At 39.5% G+C, this 22,722-nt stretch overlaps 1 protein-coding gene across 2 annotated transcripts in view; it reads left to right on the top strand.

The window, feature by feature from the left end:
- PRDM5 (PR/SET domain 5) overlaps positions 1-22,722 on the top strand; it is a 193,630-nt gene that overhangs the window by 50,990 nt on the left and 119,918 nt on the right. For both annotated transcript variants that reach the window (XM_040626276.1, XM_040626278.1), the window contains exon 3: positions 13,331-13,453. In XM_040626276.1, the coding sequence (XP_040482210.1) occupies positions 13,331-13,453 (123 nt within the window). The remainder of the gene's footprint in view (positions 1-13,330; positions 13,454-22,722) is intronic.

Here is a 22,722-nt window from a genome sequence, read left to right as displayed (position 1 = left end):
CCGGGGGCACTCACCTGGGTCCATGCTACTTTTTGGCTAGCCCCCAGAGACATTTCCCCTACCGGGGACAATGTTGTGGCTGGACTGGTCCTTGTGGTTCTTACTATGATTGCAAGATGAACCTCAGCAACAACTATCAGGGAATTTTGAAAAAAATGTTTATTACTTATGGGTCCTGGAGGGTGCATGGCATGCCTAGGGCCACATGGTGAGGTCATGGAGAGAGAGAGAGTGTGTGTGAAAGAGCGTGGACCTGCGGTTCTGCCTTAATTGGAGTTGAGTGTGGGGTGTCTAGGTTTTTGTGGGTTCACTCTTTATTGGTGAATTTAAAACATAAGAGTGGGTGGGGATTAAAGCAGGGGAAGGGAAAAACAAGTGGTCAGAAGGTCAGTTATCTATGTCAACCAGAGGTCTAAAAAGGGAACTTTATGAGTGGGGCAGCCAGGCTCTTTAGCTATGTGGCTGTCAATATCTTCATTCAAGATGGAGGTCTTTGAAGTAGATGCCAAGGCAGTCAGATCTTAATGTCAGGCATTTACATTACAGTCAGAAAAGCTAATTGTCAGGTGCTCACGCTGAGACCTCAGTGCAGTGGGAAGAGGATAGAGTGGCTCGAGCTGAGGTGAGAGGAAGTCAGCATGTGAAGACCTTGTATGTCTTGCTAAGGAGTTTGGACATTCGACAGGCAATGGGCAGCTTTTAAACAGCCCTCGTATGAGAAGATGTGTGAATTACAAAGAGAACTCTGATGGCAGGGTGAAGGATGAATTTGAAGATAGATTTTGAATCAATGTGGAAAAATACTCCATTATGAAAATGCTGTAAGAAAAGTTTAGGAAGCTTTGCTGGAGGTGAGGGTGGGTCAGACGAGGGAAGTCTGGACCAGGTGATGGTCCTGGTGGATGCTGTTGGCCAGGAGATATGAGCATCTGAGCCAGAAGCAGCTGGGTTTGAGTAAGATTTCGGTTCAAGGGCACATGAGAATCCAGGAGATCGGTCTATGAGGAGGGTCTAAATTAATGCCGGGGAGTATAATCCACCATTCTGGTTATGCATCCCAGAGAAGTGGGACTGATGGCATGTAGGGGACCAAGGAGTTCCAGCTGGCAGGATGGGACTGGCCTTCATCTGGCCTGGGGCAATCCAGCAGTGCAGGGCTACAACTCTGTCAAAAGAAGATTGAGATTGAGGAAAAAGAAGCCAGCCACTAGAAGGACTACACAGGGTGTAAAGCAAGCTGGGCAGGAGTGCAGTCACTTACGGACTAGGCTGGGAATGAGAGATTGTCCAATGGGAGAAACAAATCAAAAATGCAATTTTAGGATTTTACGATACAGAGTCAGAGCAGGGTTGATGTCTGGGTTGAACTGGCAACGGCAGATTGAATAATTTCAGTGTCCGCCCATGTTCTTAAATAATCCATGAACTGGCCTCAGAGGTGAGGAGATTGGAGAGTGCGGCCTGAGAGGCCTGAGTGGTAGAGTCAGAGGGCTCCACCCAAATGGCCCAGTTTCTGGAAGGGACCACAATTCTTGAAAGATCCCTTAGAATGCTTGAGTCCTTTTCTGAAGGGCTCCCCTCCAGGATGAGTTCTTAGTTCCACCGACTCCCTGGGCCCTTGGACATGTAACAACAGCTGCAAGAAAATCTGATCAAGGGGAAAGCCCCAGCTCGGTTTTTTCTTTTCTTTTCTTTTCTTTTCTCTTCTTTTCTTTTTTCTTTTCTTTTCTTTTCTTTTCTTTTTTCTTCTTTTCTTTTTCTTTTCTCTTTTCTCTTTTCTTTTCTTTTTTTCTTTTCTTTTCTTTTCTTTTCTTTTCTTTCTCCCTTTCTTTCTTTCTTTCTTTCTTTCTTTCTTTCTTTCTTTCTTTCTTTCTTTCTATCAGAAAGCATCCTTTACTGCAATATTTGTGTTCAAGGTTTGGACAGCATTCCTTGCCAGGCCTTTTGTTGCCAGAGCAGTACTAGTGCCAGATGCAGCTTGGTCTGTAAGGGGAAGATATTCCAATTCCAGTGATCCTGCCTCCTGGCAACGCAAGACTTTTGGCAGAATTCTTGAAAATGAGCTACAGTAAGAGAGAAGCATGTACAACATAGATGTATGGCCCCTTTTGAGCCAGTTCTTCTGTTTATGTTTGGATGATAGGAAGTAAGAGCTTTAGCTAGAAATTTTGAGTGAGGAACCTAAATGTCTCAGGAGCAAGTCAAGATCAGCTTCTTGGAGAAGCCTTCTTTTTCTGAACACTCCTTAACTCAGGTGGTATGCTGCAAACCACCCTTACTGATACTGTTCTGTGACATACAAGGGCCTTCTGTGAATTATATGTGAGGGTCATATTTTGCCATCTTTCCACTGTGTCACTATATGATTCAAAGATGGAGAGTTGAGTGATGGGCCAACCAACCTAATAGGCTAGATGTGTGGAAGGAAGATTTGAGAATTGTCTACTTTCCTCTTTGTTGCATATAACATATATATATTATTTACATTTTGTGTTTCTATTCCTTCCTGTAGTTACCTGAAACATGCCTTTTGGTATGGTTTTGTCTGCTTTGGAGTCAAAGCTTCTAGAAGGTTAGTCTGTCAGATTTTCTCCTTCTATACTCTATTTTTCAGATATTAGGTATCAATGTTCAAGGCTTCTAAATCAACATTTACCACTCATTTTTCATTCTCTCCTGAAGTCTGGTTTTTAATTCCAAAAGGACATTTCTTTTTAGGTCTTCTTTTTATATATGAAAGTTCCCAAGCTGAATGCTAGGGCGTATCACTTCCTGTTTCTTGTTTCCTTCATGTAGACATTGGCTTTTCAATTCCTGTTAGTGTCAACTCCTGATCACCCAGGCTTACAGTTTTGGAGTATTTGCAACTTTCCTTAGACTGTACTTCACATCAATTTCATAAGTAGATTATACCCAGGTATTATTTTGCAGTTACTTGTTGCTTTTATTTTTAAAGCCATGACTTCCTTCCAGAACCTATTGATTCACATGAGAATCAATTGTTGGTATAATTTTTTCTATAGTGCAGTCATATCTTATGCAGGGCTTAGGTTCTGAAACCAGTTCTCAAGGCAAGAATCTCATATAATTAAAATTGTGGGCCATGAAAAGGAATGGTCCTTACTATTTAAATTTGTTTTCTTTCTTTGATTTTTTCCCTCATTTCCTATTTCCTTTGGTTGAGCAGATGTAGTTTAATTTGTGTAAGTTAAATATGTGTGCAGTGAAACTCTGTTGATTTTGAAATGACCTTCTGCCTCTTCTGTTGACAAATTTGTATCCCATTCATTCAGCACCTGGACTGAACTCATTATGTGTGGGGGGTCACCAAGACCACCCCCACATTTAGAGATTCACTAGAAGCATTCATGGGATTCAGCATATAGTTTTACTTATGGCTAAGATTTATTGCGGTGACCTAGTAAGGTTATATGGTCAGATCATAAGGAGGAAAGGCACAGGTAGAGTCTAGAAAAACCCATGTGTGGATTTCCTTATGCACTCTCCCTCCCATGAGTGGTCACACAGAGCATACACTTCTCTCAGTAATGAAAATGCAGCCACACACATGCGATATTTCTGTACAAGGAAGCCCATTAGAAATTTCGTACCCAAGGTTTTTATTAGGGACTTGTAGGTATTTTCTGTCTTGCATGTAACAAAATCCCAGATTTTTAGAAGAAAAGCAGGTGTTAAGCATAAACTAAATTGTTTGTACAGTCTAGGTACAGTGAACCACCTTGTCCACCAGAGTAGACTAGGGACAGTCTGAGAACCCGAGTTCCCACATGCCAGCCAAGGACCAGTCTTAAAGGCAGACTTTCTAAGCCTGACGGTCTCAGGCCTGGAAAGTTTATTCTTTTTGCACATCTTCTTGATTGGAAGCTTTCTGTAATGTACTCTTCTCTGCTCCGACACTGATTTTTCATGTTTGTCCATTCTTAGGACCTGGCACTGTATGTTACTTTACACCCATGGGCACTAAATGCTTTTGGAATGAATGAAGTTCATATATATATCACCTTATAATAATCAGCACATTGCTTTGTGAGTTAAAGAAATATTTGTTTTCTGTTTCCTCATTAATACTGAAGATGTTGAGGAAAGGAACTGTCCTCTAGACTTTCATTTGTGCCTTTCATAGTACATTTTAAAATAACTGATAAAGAAATGTACAGTAAATGTTATTTAATAAATGTTGTTTACTGATAAATGTCACTTTTTAGAATTCGTTCATCACAGAATTATGAGAAGGGAAAGGATAAACTTTAGTAATTGGGAAACATTTATTATCTTAGGTTCATTCTTATGCGAAGATAACTCATTTGGTCTGTGTTAACCATGTACATTTTAAAGATGTCAATGAAGAGAATATAATTCATTTAAATGGCTTGGGTAGATTTAATTTTAATTGCCTGTAGAAAAACCATGTACTTTAGAAAAAAATCTGAAAACATGATGACTATAGCAGTGGAACATGGGTTAGAAGATGAGGATCAAAGGAAAAGTAGATTTTTTTTTTTCATTTTTTTCTCTGTGTGGACTGCACTCTGCTCTTTGGCATTCAGTGTTTCCATACCTTTGCCTGAAGTTTCAGATACAAAGCATCTTATTCTAAAAATGCCATCAAAACTGTGATCTCTGGATCTTGGAAATTATCATTGTTTTTTACACAACCATTTCCAATGATTTCATGTCTGATGATTGGAATTTTGCTACTCAAATTTGCTTATTATTGTTTGGCACACTTTGTGTACCCTTTTAATATGCCATAGAGAATGTTCTCCAGAAGTTGACTTCAAGGCTTTAAGTCTGTGTAAGTTTCAAATCTATATTAAACAATTGGGTAACACTGTAGTCTCATAAAACTACTTAGACTTGAAGTTTTGTGAATTGTTTCTGATAGATCTGATGGATGTTACCAAACTGTCAGGAGACATATTGACTTTATTAATATGGTTTTCTAAGTTGTTAGTGAAATAACACTTATAGAGATGTCATCTGCCTTATGATACTGAAGAAAATCAAAAAGTAGACAAGCCACTAAGTAGTCAAAATAGATGCCACAGTATTCACACACTAACCCTTGCATATTCTTCACAGAAAACCCCTAAAGCAATGGGTATAAGAAGCTAATGTCAGCTGAATTTACCTTAGTCTTTTTTTTTTAAAGATTTTATTTGTTTATTTATTTATTTACAGACTGAGTGGGGGGGGGATGGGCAGAGGGAGAGGGAGAGAGAGAAACCCAAACAGGCTCCATACCCAGGACCCAGCCCGACCCGGGGCTGGATCTTACCACCCTGAGATCCTGACCTGAGCTGAAATCAAGAGTCAGACGCTCAACCGACTGAGCCACCCAGGTGCCCCTGCTTTATTCTTTATGCTTAAAACACTTGTCTATCCAAAAATGTCACTGAAATCTGAATACCTGAACATGTTTGTAAAACTATAGAAAGGGACAATGGCTGTGGAGGCTGTCTCATAAATTTACTCTGGAAAAGCTGATGCACTTTTGACTATGTCTTTCAGTTTGTTAGTTATTCCTTCTTTTAAAAAAATAGATCAATTTTCAAGATACCTTGGAAGGCAAGGAAGACTCAAAAAAGGAGTGCTTTTAAAAGTTTAACATTAAGTCTCTCATTACTCTTATAAAATATTTTTGAACTTTAAAAAGGAAATAAAGACAATGGCAGTTTTTTAAAAAAGACACATTAGCTGAGCTTCTGGTGAATAAAATATTTATTGAGACCATCACCAAATAAAAAGTTTCTAACCCAGAATGGTCAGTTGCCCAATATAGATAGGATGTACTTACCTACGTAAACTTGACCAAGTTGCTCCGTGAAACTTGCCTTTGTGTCTGACCGTATCTCGTGAATGTGCTTGATACAGGTTAGTTGATTATAAAGGCAAATCAGTCAAGTGTAAGATATGGAGCCGAAAAAGCCTTGTGATTTTAAGTTGCGTAAGTAGCCCTGACGCCCAGATCATGGGTCATATGGCCCTTTGTGTGCCATTTTATGTCCTGGGTGAAGAGAGCTTTGACAGATTCAGGAGCATCCATAGAGGACAACCAGGACAGTGAAAGAACCTAAATCATATCAGACAAGGAAAGTGTTACTTGTCTTGTAGAAGAGAAAATAAAGAGAAGGAGGGACTCTTGCCTTTAGAAATTTGGAGGTCCATGTGTGTAAGAAAAATTAAAACTACTGAAGAGAACAGGCCTGGATGGAGTTGATGGCGGTTGGTCATAGAGCAACATGTACCACTTTGGCCGGAGGTTAGAGTGTCGATTGAGCTGAAATGGGATCTGGATTTGCTACTACCTTCTCAAGGCACCTGCTCTTACTTCAGGTGTTCAGGCAAAGGCTATTTGAATATGTGTTTGGATGTGAATCATGCTATGTAAGGTGTCATTCATGTTTGTTCCTTGGAAGAAGTTAGCGTTGCAGAAAAATGGTGCCTGTATTTCCAGCTGTGCCATTGGAAAGCAGCGTTTGTGTTGAGGGTGTCTGTTAGCCACCGTCAGCCTCTGTTTCCTAATATTTTGTGATTGCAGATATCCATCGGTATACAGTGCTGTCCTGCATCTTACTTCATTCAATGCTCGCGCAGTTTCTCTGAGGTCATGAGGCAGGGACTATCACCCCCGTTTTGGAGGTCAGGACACCGTGGCTCAGCTCTGTGAGAGGGAATGACTCACCCGAAGTGATAGTCAGAGCTTACGTAACACCTCGCTTTTTGATTCCTAGTCCAGCATTTTCCCCAAGCCAGAATACTTTTCTGACGTTCCTTTCAGCTTGACATATTTAGGGCACTAATTATTTGTAATGAAAAACAGACTTGATTTTTCACATCAATCCTTTTAAGTCATTTAACTTCCTGTGCATTATATTCTGAATGCTGTTCAGTTAAAGAGACTGGGATCTGTAAAAGTCTGTTTTCTCTCTGTCTGCTTTTCCATCTGAAGATGGGGGAATCCATGGTCAGGGAGATTAGATAGTTTGCGCGGGGCGGGGGAGATATAAGCAGATATGCCACAGTGATATGTGTGTGTATGTGTGTGTCTCTGTGTGTGGGTCTGTATAAGCCCAAAACAAGCAAGAATTTTAAACAGAATCCTTTGAAAAATCAACAGAAAAAAACCCCATGCCCTTTGTTTAGAAACCATAAATCATTAGTTTCCTAGTGACAATCCTTGCTGATTTCTGAAAGTGTGTCTCTCTTTGGTTTAAATCTGACAAAGTGGGGCTCCTGGGTGGCTCAGTCGGTTGTGTCTGCCTTTGGCTCAGGTCATGATCTCAGGGTCCTGGGATTGAGCCCCACATTGGATTGCCTGCTCAGCAGTGGCGAGTCTGCTTTTCCCTCTCCCTCTGTGATCTCTCTTATTCTCTCTCTCAAATAAATACAGAAATTTCTTAAAAAAAAATAAATCTGACAATGTTGTGGTGTCTGAACTGATTACATGAGCAAACTTGTTTTCTGTGCTTCCAAAGATATCCTGAAATCTGTTTAATTAGACACGGAAGGCAGGGCATCTGGCCTAACATCAGTTAAAAACAGAAAAAAAAAATGCCTGTAATTTAAATATAAAAATATGATGACATTGTAAACTCTAAAGATATCCATACCTTAAATCTTTTTTTTTTAAAATGATTTTTTATTATATTATGTTAGTCACCATACAGTACATCCCTGGTTTCCGATGTAAGGCTTGATGATTCATTAGTTGTGTATAACACCCAGTGCACCATGCAATATGTGCCCTCCTTACTACCCATCACCGGTCTATCCCATTCCCCCACCCCACCCTCCCCTCTGAGGCCCTCAGTTTGTTTCTCATAGTCCATAGTCTCTCATGTTTCATTCCCCCTTCTGATTACCCCCCTTTCTTTATCCCTTTCTTCCCCTACCGATCATCCTAGTTCTTATGTTCCATAGATGAGAGAAATCATATGATAGTTGTCTTTCTCTGCTTGACTTATTTCACTTAGCATTATCTCCTCCAGTGCCGTCCATGTTGTAGCAAATGTTGAGAACTCGTTCTTTCTGATAGCATACCTTAAATCTTAGTGCTTAAAACTAGCTTCTTTGAAAAGCCTTGTTGAAAAATAGGAAAGGAAATATATTTTATTTAATAAATTAATCATATAACATACTGTGACTTCTTTTTAAGGACATTATTACTATATATTTTGAAACTGACTGTACTTCACTGCCATTAAATTTTACCATATGTTAAATAAAATTCTATTGGTTACATTTTGCCATGTCTGATGGCAAATATGACTGATCTCCTATTAGATAGTGAGTAAAAAAATTTCCCAGGCATTCAGAATAATAGAGAAGGAGAATAATAAATAACACTGTAGATTTTTTTCTTGTGAAAATTAACTATCCAAATAATAAATAGGTGACCCAATTTAACACAGAAAAACAATTAAATATAAGGAAAGAAATTTGTACTGGTTACCTATTGCCAGTTTTTTCCTTTTATTTGTAAGTTAGGGGGCACTGGGGTGGCTCAGTTGGTCAAATGTCTGCCTTTGGCTCAGATCATGATCTCTGGGTCCTGGGATGGAGCCCCGTGTCAGGCTCCCTGCTCAGTGGGGAGCCTTCTCTTTCTGCCCTCTGCCTCTCCCCCTGCTTGTGCTCTCTCACTTGTACTCTCTGTCAAATAAATAAATAAAATCTTAAAAAAAAAAAACAAGTTAGGATTTTTTCTCGCTGAGCTGAATCTTTTTGTGTGTGTGTGTGATTTCTTCCGTTTTTTACTGGGTGGGAAGACAAAATCCAGTGTGACTTAACATTTAGTACTACTCATCTTTGGTCTGAAAAAAGGGACAGATCCACAGTGGCATGTTCTCTTGGACACTTCAAAAGTGATGTCCGTAGCGTTTAACAGAGGCTAGAACCTGCCAAATTCCTACACAGTTACAATTTACATTTACTATTAAGTGGCAAATTCAGAAACATATAAACACCTATATGGAAGTGTGAATGTTTTCGTTTTTATATGAGGGTTTCTTTTCCCTTCCCCACCTTAGCTAATTTTTTTTTTTTTTGTGTAACTGGCTTAGGAAGTCTGTGCAAATCAGACAGGGTTTGGGATTGAGATGGTTTTTGCTGCAGGAAGAGACCATTCACTTCATTACAGGCCCCCAGGCATGCAGAAGGAGATCCTCAGTAGGACAGTAACCAATACATTTCATTTTCGTGAAAATTCAAAGAAAAGATGATGGTATTTGGAAGACCAGTTTTGACAGGAAAAAAAATACACTTTGGCTTCAGAGCTTAGTTAGATGCTGGAACATGATACTAAGAGGAATATCTTCTTTATTTGTTAGACTTTAAAGATGTTCAATTTATTACCTCAGGGTTCAGTATCAAATTAAAAATAGATAAATGGAGACTTTAATGGTAGCCATCTGTCTGGAGAGTTTTTACTTGGTTTCTCTGGAGTGGAAGGATGGCTTAGATTATCTTTGAATGTCTCTTTTAGATATTTCATGAGGAGAATGCTGTGGTTAGGGTGGGAAGATGCAAGTCATGTGTGCAGATTATCTAAGAGTTTCAGTGAAGTGTTGAAGACCGGGATAGGGGAATGAGGCATTGGAAAGTTGGAGAAGACAGGTAGCCTGCAAAGATTGCGGACGAACTTAAAAGTCATTTGGGTAAGGGTATTTAGAACAAAATAAACGGGCAGTGGTCTGTTAATGACCAAAAAAATTATTTCGACTACGAATTGTTATGAGAATAGAAGTAAAAGTGAATCAATATCTAAATTTGGATGTATTGAGGGACGCCTGGGTGGCTCAGTCGGTTAAGTGTCTGCCTTCTGTTCAGGTCATAATCCCAGGGTCCTCGGATGGAGTCCCACATCTGACTCCTTGCTCAGCGGGGACCCTGCTTCACCCTCTGCCTGCCACTCCCCCTGCTTGTGCTCTTTCTCTCTCTCTGACAAATAAATAAATAAAAATAAAATCTTAAAAAAAATAAATTTGGATGTATTGAAAGTGACAGATTTCACCAGAATTTTAATATGAAATTAAATTGTGCTTGTCTTTTAAGCTGTAATATGATGTAAGAAGGTAATAGGCAACGAGAGAGTGCTTACATCTAATGGACTGGAAATGAGTCACTAATACTGAATAATTGGACATAGTTGGAGCCAAAGGGCCTGGGAGAAAGCTGAAATATACGAAGAACAAACAACGCCCCTGGCAAAATGTGCTTACTATAAATCAGAGAAATCTTTGTTATATTTCACATCTTTGAAGAAAGAATTCCAAATGTCAAGCCCATCTGATACACACTGTACTTAATACCAGGCGATGAATGTGTGACTTAGAAGGGCCATTGACTAGTTTCTGTAAGTAGTGCTATCCTGTCAAACTGAGATATGTCACTGACAGAGCCATTGGTGTTTCCCTACNNAAAATTGGCTGGATTGTGTGGATTTCAACAGTAGTGGTGTTATGGGTGAGTGAGAGTCTGTTGTGTGAATGGAGGTCTCAGTCCTGGGATTCCCCAGAAGATTTACGTGGGGATCTGCACTCCAATAAAGACAGCCAGCAGGAAAGTAGCAAGCACAAAGCAGTTCATTAAAGGGAACGTACACCCTCAAGGTGGGAGGGGGCAGATTCTGAGAGGTGGAACCCAGCCCCTAGGTTGTTTTGAGATTGGGTATTATTGGGTCTCTCTGGGTGGGATGGAGCTCTGACTTCCAGTGGGGTGGTCTCTAAAGGAAGCTGCTTCTAGTCTTTTGGGAAACTCCTCCCACAGGTTGGGAGGGGGAGTTTGACCCTATGAGCTTTGTGCCAGAACCTTCTTGGCAGCCTTCTCCCTGGGGGGAAGGGAGGTTGTACCCATAATGCAAATGTATTATAATCAGTCTAGGGGTTACCCTGGGGCAGAGGTGGAAGAAGAGAGGGCCCGCTCTGCACCTGTGGCTCTTGATCTGTCCGCCCCAAGGTCTTGGAAGCCGCAAGGTCAGGACGTTTGTATTCCCAGACTTTCAATGTGTAGCTTACTTATCACAGTCCTTGCCTCCAGCTCCTGTCTTTATCATTCCTCTCCCAGGATTTGGGACTCTGCCTTGGGGTATTCCTTCTACTGCTAGAGTCTAGCTTCTGCCTAGCAGTTGGAGGTTTTAAATTGTGGTGCTGAGAACATTTTTCTTTCAAGTGTCTAATGGCATTGCCGTTCATTCTGCTTAATTTAGCTGTTTGTCAATATAAACAGTTTTGTTACTGTCGCCGTGGAGGAACCAGGAAAGGAGACTTTATACCCCAAAATTTAAAATTATTTATTTACTCTGCCTAAAGGAAGGTGAGTTGATGTCCTCTTTGAAGAGACTTATAGAGGGTCCTTTCTATCTGTCAGTGGGCAGTGAGGGTTCCGCCTTGAGGGGCAAGTAGGAACATGGTACAGTTTTCTAGTGCCTCCTAAAGGAGATCTTCTCAGCATGAGGGGTTTTTTAGTGAGAAGTTACAAATTCCCGTAGCTTCACACCTAAACATGTGAGAGATAAATAGTAGGTGTTTATACTCCTAAGTTCTTCTTTTAGCAATTACAATATCAAAAATTAAATTCCTCCTCAGTGAGGTCTGGTGTTTCATTAGCGAGATTTTTAAAGGATTATTGAGAATCCTTTGGCACTGAAGAAATCAGGACTTGTTTGAGAAACACGGCAGTGAATATATAAGGTAGTAGGAGCAGGCAAACTATGTTTTCTGGACAATATATGCTAAAATCCTGACATATAAGTTTTTGTAGTGAGTGTAGCAGATTTTTCTATGTAAGTTTTCGGGGGTAACATGACCTGTGTAGATGGCTTCCTAATCTGGACGTCAGTGTGTGACTGGGCCTGTGCCGTCTGTCTGCTCTCAATGCCCTCGTTTTCTCCGTGGCTCCTTCTGTTTCACTTCCAGGGCCCTTCTATTTGCCTTTTCTGGGCTGTTCCCTCTGTCTGGGCACACTCTCTCCAGCCCTTCACTGGCCCCCGGCCAGTGCCTGCCTTCTTTAGAGCTCTTCTCAGGTCACCTCGTTTCAGACAGGCTATGCTTGACCATCTCCTCTGAGATTGCTTGGCTCTCCTCACTCTGCTTGTTCCCACTCTGCATTAGTTGTCTTCACAGCTCTTCTCTTTACCTGAAGTTATATTCTATGCTTGTGTGTTCTGAAGTGCTGCGACGTCCAGCTTCATTTGTCTTGCTCACGGAAAGATTCCCAGTGCCTGAAGCTGTACCTGGCACGTGGTAGGAACTCAATAAATTATGTCCAGTGAATGCATGATTGTCCAAATGTATCATGAAAATACATACCTTAGTAGCCTGGTTGTGCTTTATTAATTAAATAAAATTTTGGAAATGTAGAATTTGTTTATCCCCACTCCAAGTCTGCAAAGGTGAATTTATGTTCTTATATTTGTGTTACTTGGTGTTAGAGATCTGAAGTGCTAATCACTCATTCCTTCTTTCCTCCTCTCCTGGACTCCAGTTGAATATAAACACATAGTGAGTTGGATGGAGATTGATATATGCATTATTAAACTGAGCAGTGCCTGATAACGTACAGTGCCGGGGCTTCGGAGAAGTTCTGTTTGAAGCAACTTGGATTCAAGAATGTCCAATGGACTACCCACTCCTTTGGCAGTCACCTCCCTCCCTCCCTCCATCTGAATCTTGAATGGGTCTGACCAGGACGATTTATGGCATGAAACAAAAGGCAGAGGGCCCACCGTCCTCAGCAAACTATGAGCAGGCCATGAAAAGACAAAATGGAACCTGTTTTATTCATCAACTAGTTAAAAATGTGAAAATGTGGCTCAGTGGATGTCAGCTTCCACTGGTTTCATTAGCAAGTTCTCCTCATATGGAAATGATTCAGTAAACAGGTGGAGAGAGAAATTGAAGGGATTGCTCCAGCTCCACCCCCCTCAACTGGGAACCAAGCAGTAAACCCTCCTTTGTGGAAAAAGGGGGACAGGTTGCAATTACGGTTATCCCCTGAGTGATTGCAGTTGCAACACATATATTAAAATATACCTACAAACAAATAATTTTAACCAGAAAAGAGCTATCAACACAGGATGTTTCTGAGAGTTGCTTGCAATTGTGAGTCATCTAGACATCTGCCAAATAAAATAGGAGGCTCTATTTGTACATATGTTTAAGGGGAAGAATGGATGTTAATCCAGCATCTATTCAACACCTGTCAATAAGAAGGTATATATTTATGAGAAAATATCTTATCCTACCCTTGATATGTTTAGCATGACTAATACTGACTTCAAGTACAAACTCAGGAGCTTTTTATGTTTCAGGTTCGTGGGAGTAAGGGAGAAGTTCTATACATTTTGGATGCTACCAACCCACGACACTCCAACTGGCTTCGCTTTGTTCATGAGGCGCCATCTCAGGAGCAGAAGAACTTGGCTGCCATTCAAGTGAGCTTATTTGCTTCTTATTTGTACTATGCACTGTGAGGGCAATGAACTAATTTATAACTGCACTCCCTGTTTTAAGTTGACTCCCAATGACCTGCTTCAAATAACAGTAACTAACTTATAAAGCAGGGAAATCTCATCTATTCAGCATATGCAGGAAAGGGGCAAGTCTTGTTGTAAATTGACACCAGATCACTCTCTTGATGAAAATTCTTGAGGGAATGAATTTCATGGTCTGATACTGTCCTTGGCAGATTTTATTTTCAAGTACTTTTAATTCATTCAGTGAACATTTATTGATAGTTTCTTTATTTGACGGTTTATTTGGCTCATAGTACAATATTCTGTGTTATTGTTTGGGAAAGGCTTCATGGAGAAAGTTTACTGGGGTATATCCCCATGGCTAGATTTTGAGCTCCTTGAAGATTGTGTATTAGTCAGGATTTTCCAGAGAAACAGAACCAACAGGATCTATATATCTATAGCTGTAGCTGTATCTATATATACATAGAGAGATTTATTCTAAGGAATTGGATTATGGAGGAGGAGATTTATTCTAAGGAATATGGTTATGGAGGAGGCTGGCCAGATCCAAACTCTGCAGAGCTAACGTCCCATTTTGAGTCTTGAGGCCACGGGCTGCTGTAGAACAAGGAAGAACCAATGTCCCACTTCACACACTGTTAGGCTGGAAGAGCAGATATTCCAGTATGAAGGTCATCAAGCAGGAGAATTCTCTTATTTGGGGGAGGATCACCCTGTTGTTCTGTTCAGGCCTTCAACTGATTGGATGAGGCTCACCCACACTATGGAGGATGATTTACTTTACTCAAGTCCATCTATTTAAATATAAATTTCATACCAAAACACCATCACAGAAGCACCCAGAATGATGTTTGAACAACTGTTTGGGAGTCTCGTGGCCCAGTCAAGGTAACATGTAAAATTCACCATCCTAAGTAGGATCCATATTTTATTGAATTCTGTATCCCTGTATCCTAGTATAGTGCTGCACATAACATTGGGCTCTGAGAGAAACTATGAGTTGAACTTAGGTGATTCCTCAATAGAAATTAAGCCAAGAAGAGAAAAAATTAAGGCAATAAGTTTTTAGAGGGGTCCTCTAGTTAAAACTCTTTGATCAGATGATTAACAGAACAAAGGTATATTGCATTCTTTTGGGAAATTGGCTGATTGCATGTGAAAACACAGCTCCTGGTTCCTAAACTGCAAAAGAAGAAGCAAACCTATGGTTGGCAGAAGTAAGAGAGAAGGAAAAGAATAAGGGAACTAATATTTTCTTAAGTATTTACCATGTGTACTGTTCTATAAGCTTCATAAACATCATGTCTTTTACTCAGATCAGAAGAACTCTAAGTTTAATATTTTGCCGAGGGTTATGCTGATTTCATTTAATTCTGAGTGTAAAACCAACAGTCACAAGAGGGAAAATGCACAGAATTAGGTGTTTTTAAAGTAACCAGAAAAGAGAGTCATCTAGAATATTCCATTTCCTGATGTTATTAGCTAACCAAATTTTTTCAGTATAAATAAGTATTGGATTTCAGTACAAATAAGTCTTTGTCTGGATAAATGACAGATGCCTCTTACCAACAGGCTAGGTTGGGATGGAAAACAGGATCTTTTGGCAGTTATAGATATTCGAGCCATATTTTAGATTATTCATGACATACATTGATCCAACCACAGATTTCAGCTGATCTTTTTAAATGTGTAGACATTAACTTTTTTTCAAGTATTTTATATTTTTTTTGTGGTTTCCTAATGCAGTCATCTCACAGCATCTCCAGTTACCTCATAATTTTAATCTACAGACTCAGTTTTAGGATTTCCTTGTGAATATTACCACTATCAAAAAACCTACAGACCCATGAAATTTACTTTAGGCAAACCCATTGTTTTGTGTTCTTTCTTTATTACTGTGTTTTAGAGAATGTTATTCTATTGAAACTAGATTCTTTTCTCCTTGTGCTTAAATAATAACTTTAACCTTTGCTCAGATGCCTTTTGTTTGAGATGTTTCTTCCTATTGGCTGTTATTTCTGTAGCGTCCGAAACTCTCTCCATTGGCCCAGGCTTCCAAGGTGTTGCGTACTCAGCTTCGAGTTTTGTGTCAGGCTCTCTCAGATAAGCCTTGTTGAAGAGTTCCCTTTCACGGTATGTTTTGCTTGTAATGATCCCTTTAGGTAACGGACCACTCTGTCAGTAGGTGTTTATCTCCATCTTCTCTTACCCACATTCGCGACTCTCTGCCCTATTTATGTATTTCGTTATATGGGACCACCTGCATGGCTCTCTTTTTTGGTGACGGCAGTTGCTAAGACTTACACTACAGTGCTCTTCTTCCGCTAGGTCACCTGTTCTGCGTTCCTTGAAAGAGAGGAGGAATCTACAAGGGATGACTGTTGCAACTTTGACACCCCCAGAAATTATTATTTGATTTAAAAGAAGGTGAAGCAGGGTGGGACTAGAATAGGATTCATAAGCTAACTAGAGGCTCTGGGAAGTTTCATCCTCGAATTTAATTAGAATCTGTTCAGAGGCCACTGGGAGAGTCTTTGGGTGCAGAAGTGATGACAGTGCCTTTAATTCCTTTTAACGTTGTTTTGGCCTTTCCTTAGAGGGGGGTTGAGTGCACTCTAACCATGTTTCTTGCCACGGAGCACAGTATGGATCTTTGTTAGCTCCCTTGGTGAACGTCTGTTTTACTTGAACGGTAGCTGGAGTAGCAGATCGTTCAGGGTTCAAAATCACATCTGAGCTAGGGGCAGAGGACATAATAGTTGGGTCGCAGGGCTGACGGTGATGTCAGCCTTCTGATTCGTTGGGATAATCTCCTGAGGGCTGCATTCCAGAAACACTGAGTTGGTAGGAGAAGATCATAATGTTTCCTGCATAACATTATGAATCACTTACATTCCAAATTGTATCTGAAATTTGGGGTATTCAGGAAATTTTTTATTTGAGCTGTATGTCCCAGGAGTGGAGTAAATGAGAAACATTTGTGGCTATGTGGCTTGCTTGGTGGAAAACGTCAATACTTGGTCCAATTTTTTTGGACAAGGGATTAAGAATTTGAGGTCTGTTTTGGCAGAGGTTTGGAACTCCTTTTTGGAGACTTAGTTTACTTGTAGTTTTGCAATTTATTTGATTTTGGAAAATTTGCTTTGGAAATGATGATTTAAATATATGAATTATTGAAGGATCTTGTAAGCAAAAAATTCTTCCCACATGCACACATTTCAGAATAATTAGTTAAACTGTATGTTCAGACTTCTGAAAAATATTTCCAACTGAACCAGAAAATTCTAAGTGTGAAAGATGTGGCTTAAAATGAACCAAAAGAATTCTTCGGCTCCATAAAAAAATGGGTGATTCTTATTAAATATTAGTTGTGTTACACCAAAGGAAAAAAAAGGAATATTTGAAAAAATATTTGACCTACTCAGGGTTTTACAGGCTTTTAAAAATTTCTGATCTTTTCATAGAAAATTATTGATTTAGGTACAGAATTATGTCAGTCAAAGTTGAGACTGTGGATTCTTGGGGTATTTCAGAGATATATTTAAGGACGTATTTCCAGGCATCTCTTCCCGGGGACTTTTTTGCAGTATATTATCAACATAAATGAAAAGGTAGCTTGGTGTTATAAGGAAAACGAGCATATGGAAAAACATTTGGGTTTTGGTACACCTCATGAGGGATGTCAGGTTGTGGGGGTGGCCTAAATAAGTTGAGAGAGCACTAGGTATTGAGCCAAACTTGTGATGTCAGCACAGCTTTGTCCCAATTCTGATGTCAGTTTAGTTTTCCCGTTACCAGGAGAGCTATTTTATTACATATTATTTTCTCTGCTTCCTCTGCCTTGTGTGAGGATGAACAGTCTTAGGCAGTCTATCCTGGAGTCTTTTGGTGACATGTGATATTTCAAAATGGCAGAACTGGGAGATCAGATGTGGATTCCCTAGGAGAGAAGCAACTTGAATGTTTTTAAAGCACAGACGAGACTTTCTCCATTGTCATCAAGACACTGAGATCCACAGGCTTATTAAATGGTGTTGATGCAGCATTCAGACCGCAGTGATCCCAACCTAACAACCAAGGAACCAAAAAAAAAAAAAAGAAAGGAAAAAACCCCCAAAATATCAAAAGAAGTTTTCATTTATACCCCAAATTGTAGTTTTCTCTAATTCAGTTTCTTCTCGATTTCTGTTTCTTTCTATCCTATTTGTCTTTCATTAGGTTAAAGTTTAAACTGATGTACAATTACAAGCAGTTGGTCCTATGAAGTTAAATCCTAGCCCTACTGTGGCCACATACTCTTGTGGAAAGTAGAGGAATTATCGTATTACTTACCAACTTATTATTTTAATTCAGATCATAGTTTATTGGCAGGTCAAATGAGTATTTATTGAAATATCCTTATGTATAGTGATGACCTTGAAATATATCAGTTAATCCTCAGTAATGATGATGGCAATGGCAGCTAACACTTACTGAATACTTACTATGTGCTAATAAGTGGTTATGTGTATTATAACCTTAATACTTTCCATAATCCTGCGAGGAAGGTGCTATAATTGTTGCCTCCCTTTGTCAAATGAGAATACTGATAAGCAGAGTTTAAGTAACTTGCCTGAGGCCACACAGAGTAGCTGGATGGAAATTGAATCCAGGTGATCTGTCTTCCCTGTCCACCCTCTAAACCTCTGAGCTCTAATACCCTAGAGTTGAGATAATTTATAAAGGAGTAAATGCAGGTTTTAAAAACCTTCCATGTGTCTGAACTTACTATTTATATATTTCTGAAACAGAACAGTTTAATTTAAAAATAAACATATTTTAGAGTTATTTACATCAGGTATTCCGTGATCTTTTTTAAGTTCTCAAACTATCCCGAGTTCATTCAAAACCATTGCACCTTCTTTTCCTTTATGCATAGGTCATGCTTAGGCAGTATCTGTCCTTGCCTCTTTTCCCCTGTGGTTCCTTTCTCCTCAGCTGCTAGCTAATGTGTTAAAAATTTGTTAAAGTTAGCATTTAGATCTCTTGAAATTAATAATAGTAAAATTTCAGGATCAGAGCATGTCAGTTTGGGTGCAGGGGAAAGTTTTGAGTAGGTGGGACGTCCTGAGCTTCTCAATCCAGAAACCGTACAGGTAGTTTCTTCTACTGCCTCCACTGAAGACCAGTTCTGCTTCCCAGTGACCATGTCTCACCCAGCAGCAAAACAGATGGTGCTGTTGCCTTTAGACTATGAGGATTCTGTGAATCACTTTTATTGGAGCATGACTTTTGAGTTATTTTTCAGAATGATTTTCATCTAGCCTGTCTTATCTGTATCTTTTTGTGATTGTGTTAGTTATCTATTGCTGCGTAACAAATTTCCCCCCAAATTTTAACAGTTTAAAACAACAAATGTTCATTATTTCATACATTTTCTGAGGATCAAGAATTTGGGAGCAACTTTCCTGGGTCGTTCTGGAGTTCTAGCTCAAGGACTGTTGTGATCAAGTGTCAGGGTGTTGGAAGCCTCCAAAGACTTGATTGGGATAGGGAGTCTACTTCCAAGATTACTCACATGGCTCCTTTACCATGTGAACCTACTTACCTAGGGCTCCTCATGACATGTCAGGTTGCTTCTCCAAGAGTGATGTGAGCGAGAGAGAGAGAGATGCCATCTTTTATAACCTAATTTGGGAATTGACATACCGTACCATTACTGCTGTGGGATGCTGTTAGTCACACAGACACAGACCCCAGTACAGTGGAGGAGGGGAATAGAAAAGGGTGTCAATCCCAGGAGGTGGGGAATCATTGGGGGCCATCTTTAAGGCTGGTGCTGGCAATGGTCAGTGAGGGAACTTTGCTTTGTAGAAGGAAGAGGAAAGGTTAGAGTCAGTGGACAAAATAAGCACTTTATATAGAATCAGAAGGAATGCAGAACTGAGCCCAGTTTGGATACTATTAAGAAAGGCAATTTAAACAGTAGATTCCTGGCTCGGAGCCTTGCTGGCTGAGCAGTTCGCTTGATGCGTTCATTCAGCTGAGAGCTCTCGAGCATCTGCTGTGTGCCAGGGCCTGTGCTGAACACTGGCGATATTATAGTTCAAAAGATGATCCAGTCGCTGTCTCCATGGTGGTAAAAATATTCTTGGAACTCTTCCTTTTTGTGAATTAATGATAATAATTCCTACCTCATTGCATTTTGTGAAGATTAAATTAAACGAGATAGCATATGCAAAACACCTGGTCCCTATGTGTGCCAATATACGTGAGCAAGTATTTTTGTCACAGGTCTGCCACGTTTATAGTTTTTGTCTCTATAGCTTTGTTTCTATATAAAACAGAGCAAAATCTGTTTTATTTCTTCTAAAATCTCCTCAGGGTAGCTAGTATAAATGCCAAGCATGTTGAAGATGTGTTTGTAAATAATCACCACTCAGGGAACAACCTGCTATGTGGAAATGACTAGACCCTAATGGGCCTGCCCCCAGCTATGACAGCAGCAGCCTGGCGCCCTGCTGGATGCTCAGGGAGGCGTGCGTCCACTTCGGCCACTTGCATATTGTTTACTGCACCATTGTACAGGCTGTGGCAGTGTGGCCTGTCTTCTCTTTGGAAAGATTGCTACGACTTTATAAACATAAGAAATGTCCTGCGGTGAAGGTGTCTTGTGCTGTGCAGAGATCTTTATTACAGATAGTGGTTTGGCAACCTCAGAGATAGGTTTAAGGTCGTTAGGATGCAGCTAGCCACTGTTGAGCTTTTGTAGGGACGTGGGTTTTGTGCAGGCCAGTTGTTTCTTAGGGAACATGTTGACGTTCTGCCTGCTCTCAGCTGTCTTTCAGAGTGCGGAACGCTGGAAGTGCGTAGGCAGGGTCTCTAGAAATCGTTTCAGAGACTCCTATGCTTTCCTAATTTGTAAGCCAGCAAAGGCCACCTCTGTGACATCAACCAGAGAGAAGCCGGAGTGCTGGAGAATGTTTGTTTCCCAATTGATGTGGGGCCTTTGTTAACAGGATTGGTCATAGTGGAAGTATGTAGTAGAATTTAAAATAGGAGTTCTGTGACATTATTCTTCTGGGAGAAGTGCTGAATCTTCTATTTTATGTTTAATTTAAATTTGTTATTACTACTAATTGAAAGTTAAATTCTATTTAAGATTTAATTTAAAATTTTTAATTTGAAACAAAATTATTTAATTTAAAATGTTCCCAATACCTCCAGAATAGAAACCCAAACTAAGTGATATATCCGTGGGCTCGCTTAGAGAAATGATTTACTTCTGTATGTGTTTCTGTTACTGGACTGAGTTCATCAAGAAAGGTCCATATCAGTTGTGTTTGTTTTCCCACTGCCCACGCCGGCTCCGGTGCATCCAGTCGGGGCTCAGTGAGCGCTGGGTGACCTGGCCTCCTCTGCTCTCTGTTGCTTCTCTCCTGATGTGGGACACCTAGCTGAAGGTAACTTGTCAATTTGGAAGAAAGCTTATGTCTGTTTCCTTTGAAATAGCAGAAGGCAAATGCTTCACTGAACTCTGGTCTGTAGTCTACGTGCACGGGAGTCTTCGGTCTGGCACAGCGTTACATTTTTACTCTGTGAGTGCCCAGTATGTACTGGTATGTGTGTACAGGTTTCAGTCTACTGTGTAAGTAAGCTAACTCTTAGCCAGATAGCTGCGTGTCCAACAGCACCTTGTTGTTAAGTCAGAGATCTTTTTACAGTTATTACCACAGATAATCAGAGCCTTAGATTAAGATAACTCCATTGACTAAGAACCCAGAAGTCCAGTCTGGACTGACTTGGAAACTTGGATATATAGAATAGCAAAATGGCAAAGGTTCATGGGAAAGATGGTATTTGCTGCGAACTGGTAGGTGCTGTTGAATTATACTTAACACATGTAATAATGAAAGATTAGTATTTAACAATTAATCACCATTGCATTAAATACACTGGGACCGTACTATATCATTACAAGGTTTAAGAAGAGATACAGTAAAAACTAAGAAGAAAGTTTAAAATCTTTAGTTGCTAAAAAATATAATGAAAAGAAGGGGCATTTCTGTTAGATTCAGTAAAGCAAATAATATGAATACCCCATTTATCAGAGGAGGAAATTAAAATAATATACATACATTTAAATGTTAAATCTAAAATCTAGACAACTAAAATTAAGCATACATTCCACTCGTTTCCAGGCAAGAATTTCTTTTGGTGTTTGAACATAAAGAAGAAAATGGCTTTGTTTTTGTTTTTTAAAATTGGAGATACATTTTACGATGAGTTTTACATTATTTTTTAATGATTGGTATTAAAATAGTCAATAAACAAACTGCACAGTGAAGTTAATTTAATGCATATAACATAAAACACTAGAATTAGCTACATTTAGTTCTTTATGAAGGGAAGTTGGGTTTTCTAGGGAAATTGTAACTCTGAGAAAAATGTACTCCATCCAGTACATGAGTAGATTCTCATAAAAGGTTCAACCAGTACTTAGCAATACAGAAATGCAATGTGAAGTTCTATATTCCATCACTGAATAAAAAAATATTCGGAAGAAGGTGTAAAATTTGTCTTATAATTTATATATCTTTCAATAAAGATTGCAGTAAACAAATTATACTGTATTCAGCTAAGTATATTAAATTCTGAGAATTTGAGAAACTGGCTCACAGAACCTTAGGAAAAATGTTTCTTAGAACCTAATCTAGTCATCCTTAATTGTGTCTTAGTCCTCTTTGCAAATCTCACATGATTCAAAAAAGACTGCTTGGGGAAAGGAAAAAAGGAAGATTGGTTACTGAGCTGTAGGCCACTGTTTGTGGCGCTTTGTTGCATCAAGAAGGTACAGGGCTGAATGAAAGAGGAGTTCTGAGATTTGAGTTGTGGCCTTCCCTTTTTTGGAGTTTAACAAGAGTCTAGAAAGTAATTAAATGTATCATCATCATGGCTGACTTATGTCAAAACTATACACACTTTTTATTATATTAAATTAAATGCATAATCAATTGACTAATGTGTCTATTATTTCTTAAGCTGGTATTTAACGAACATTTTATTTAATTCTTCTCAGTGGACAGAGATTAAAGCACCATTTCCTGGTTTCTTTTCCTGTGGTTAACTAAGTCCTTTGACATATGGCTATGCACAGTTAATGGCAGTTTACATATCTGTCTCTTCTATTAGTTTGTTTTCTTTCCTTCTTTTTTTCTTCCTTCCTCCCTCCATTCCTCTTTCCC

This window comes from Ursus maritimus, unplaced genomic scaffold, assembly GCF_017311325.1.
Source record: "Ursus maritimus isolate PB19 unplaced genomic scaffold, ASM1731132v1 scaffold_11, whole genome shotgun sequence".
Lineage (NCBI taxonomy): Eukaryota > Metazoa > Chordata > Mammalia > Carnivora > Ursidae > Ursus > Ursus maritimus.
Note: the sequence above shows the minus strand (reverse complement) of the source record. Positions and strands in the feature narration are given on the sequence as shown.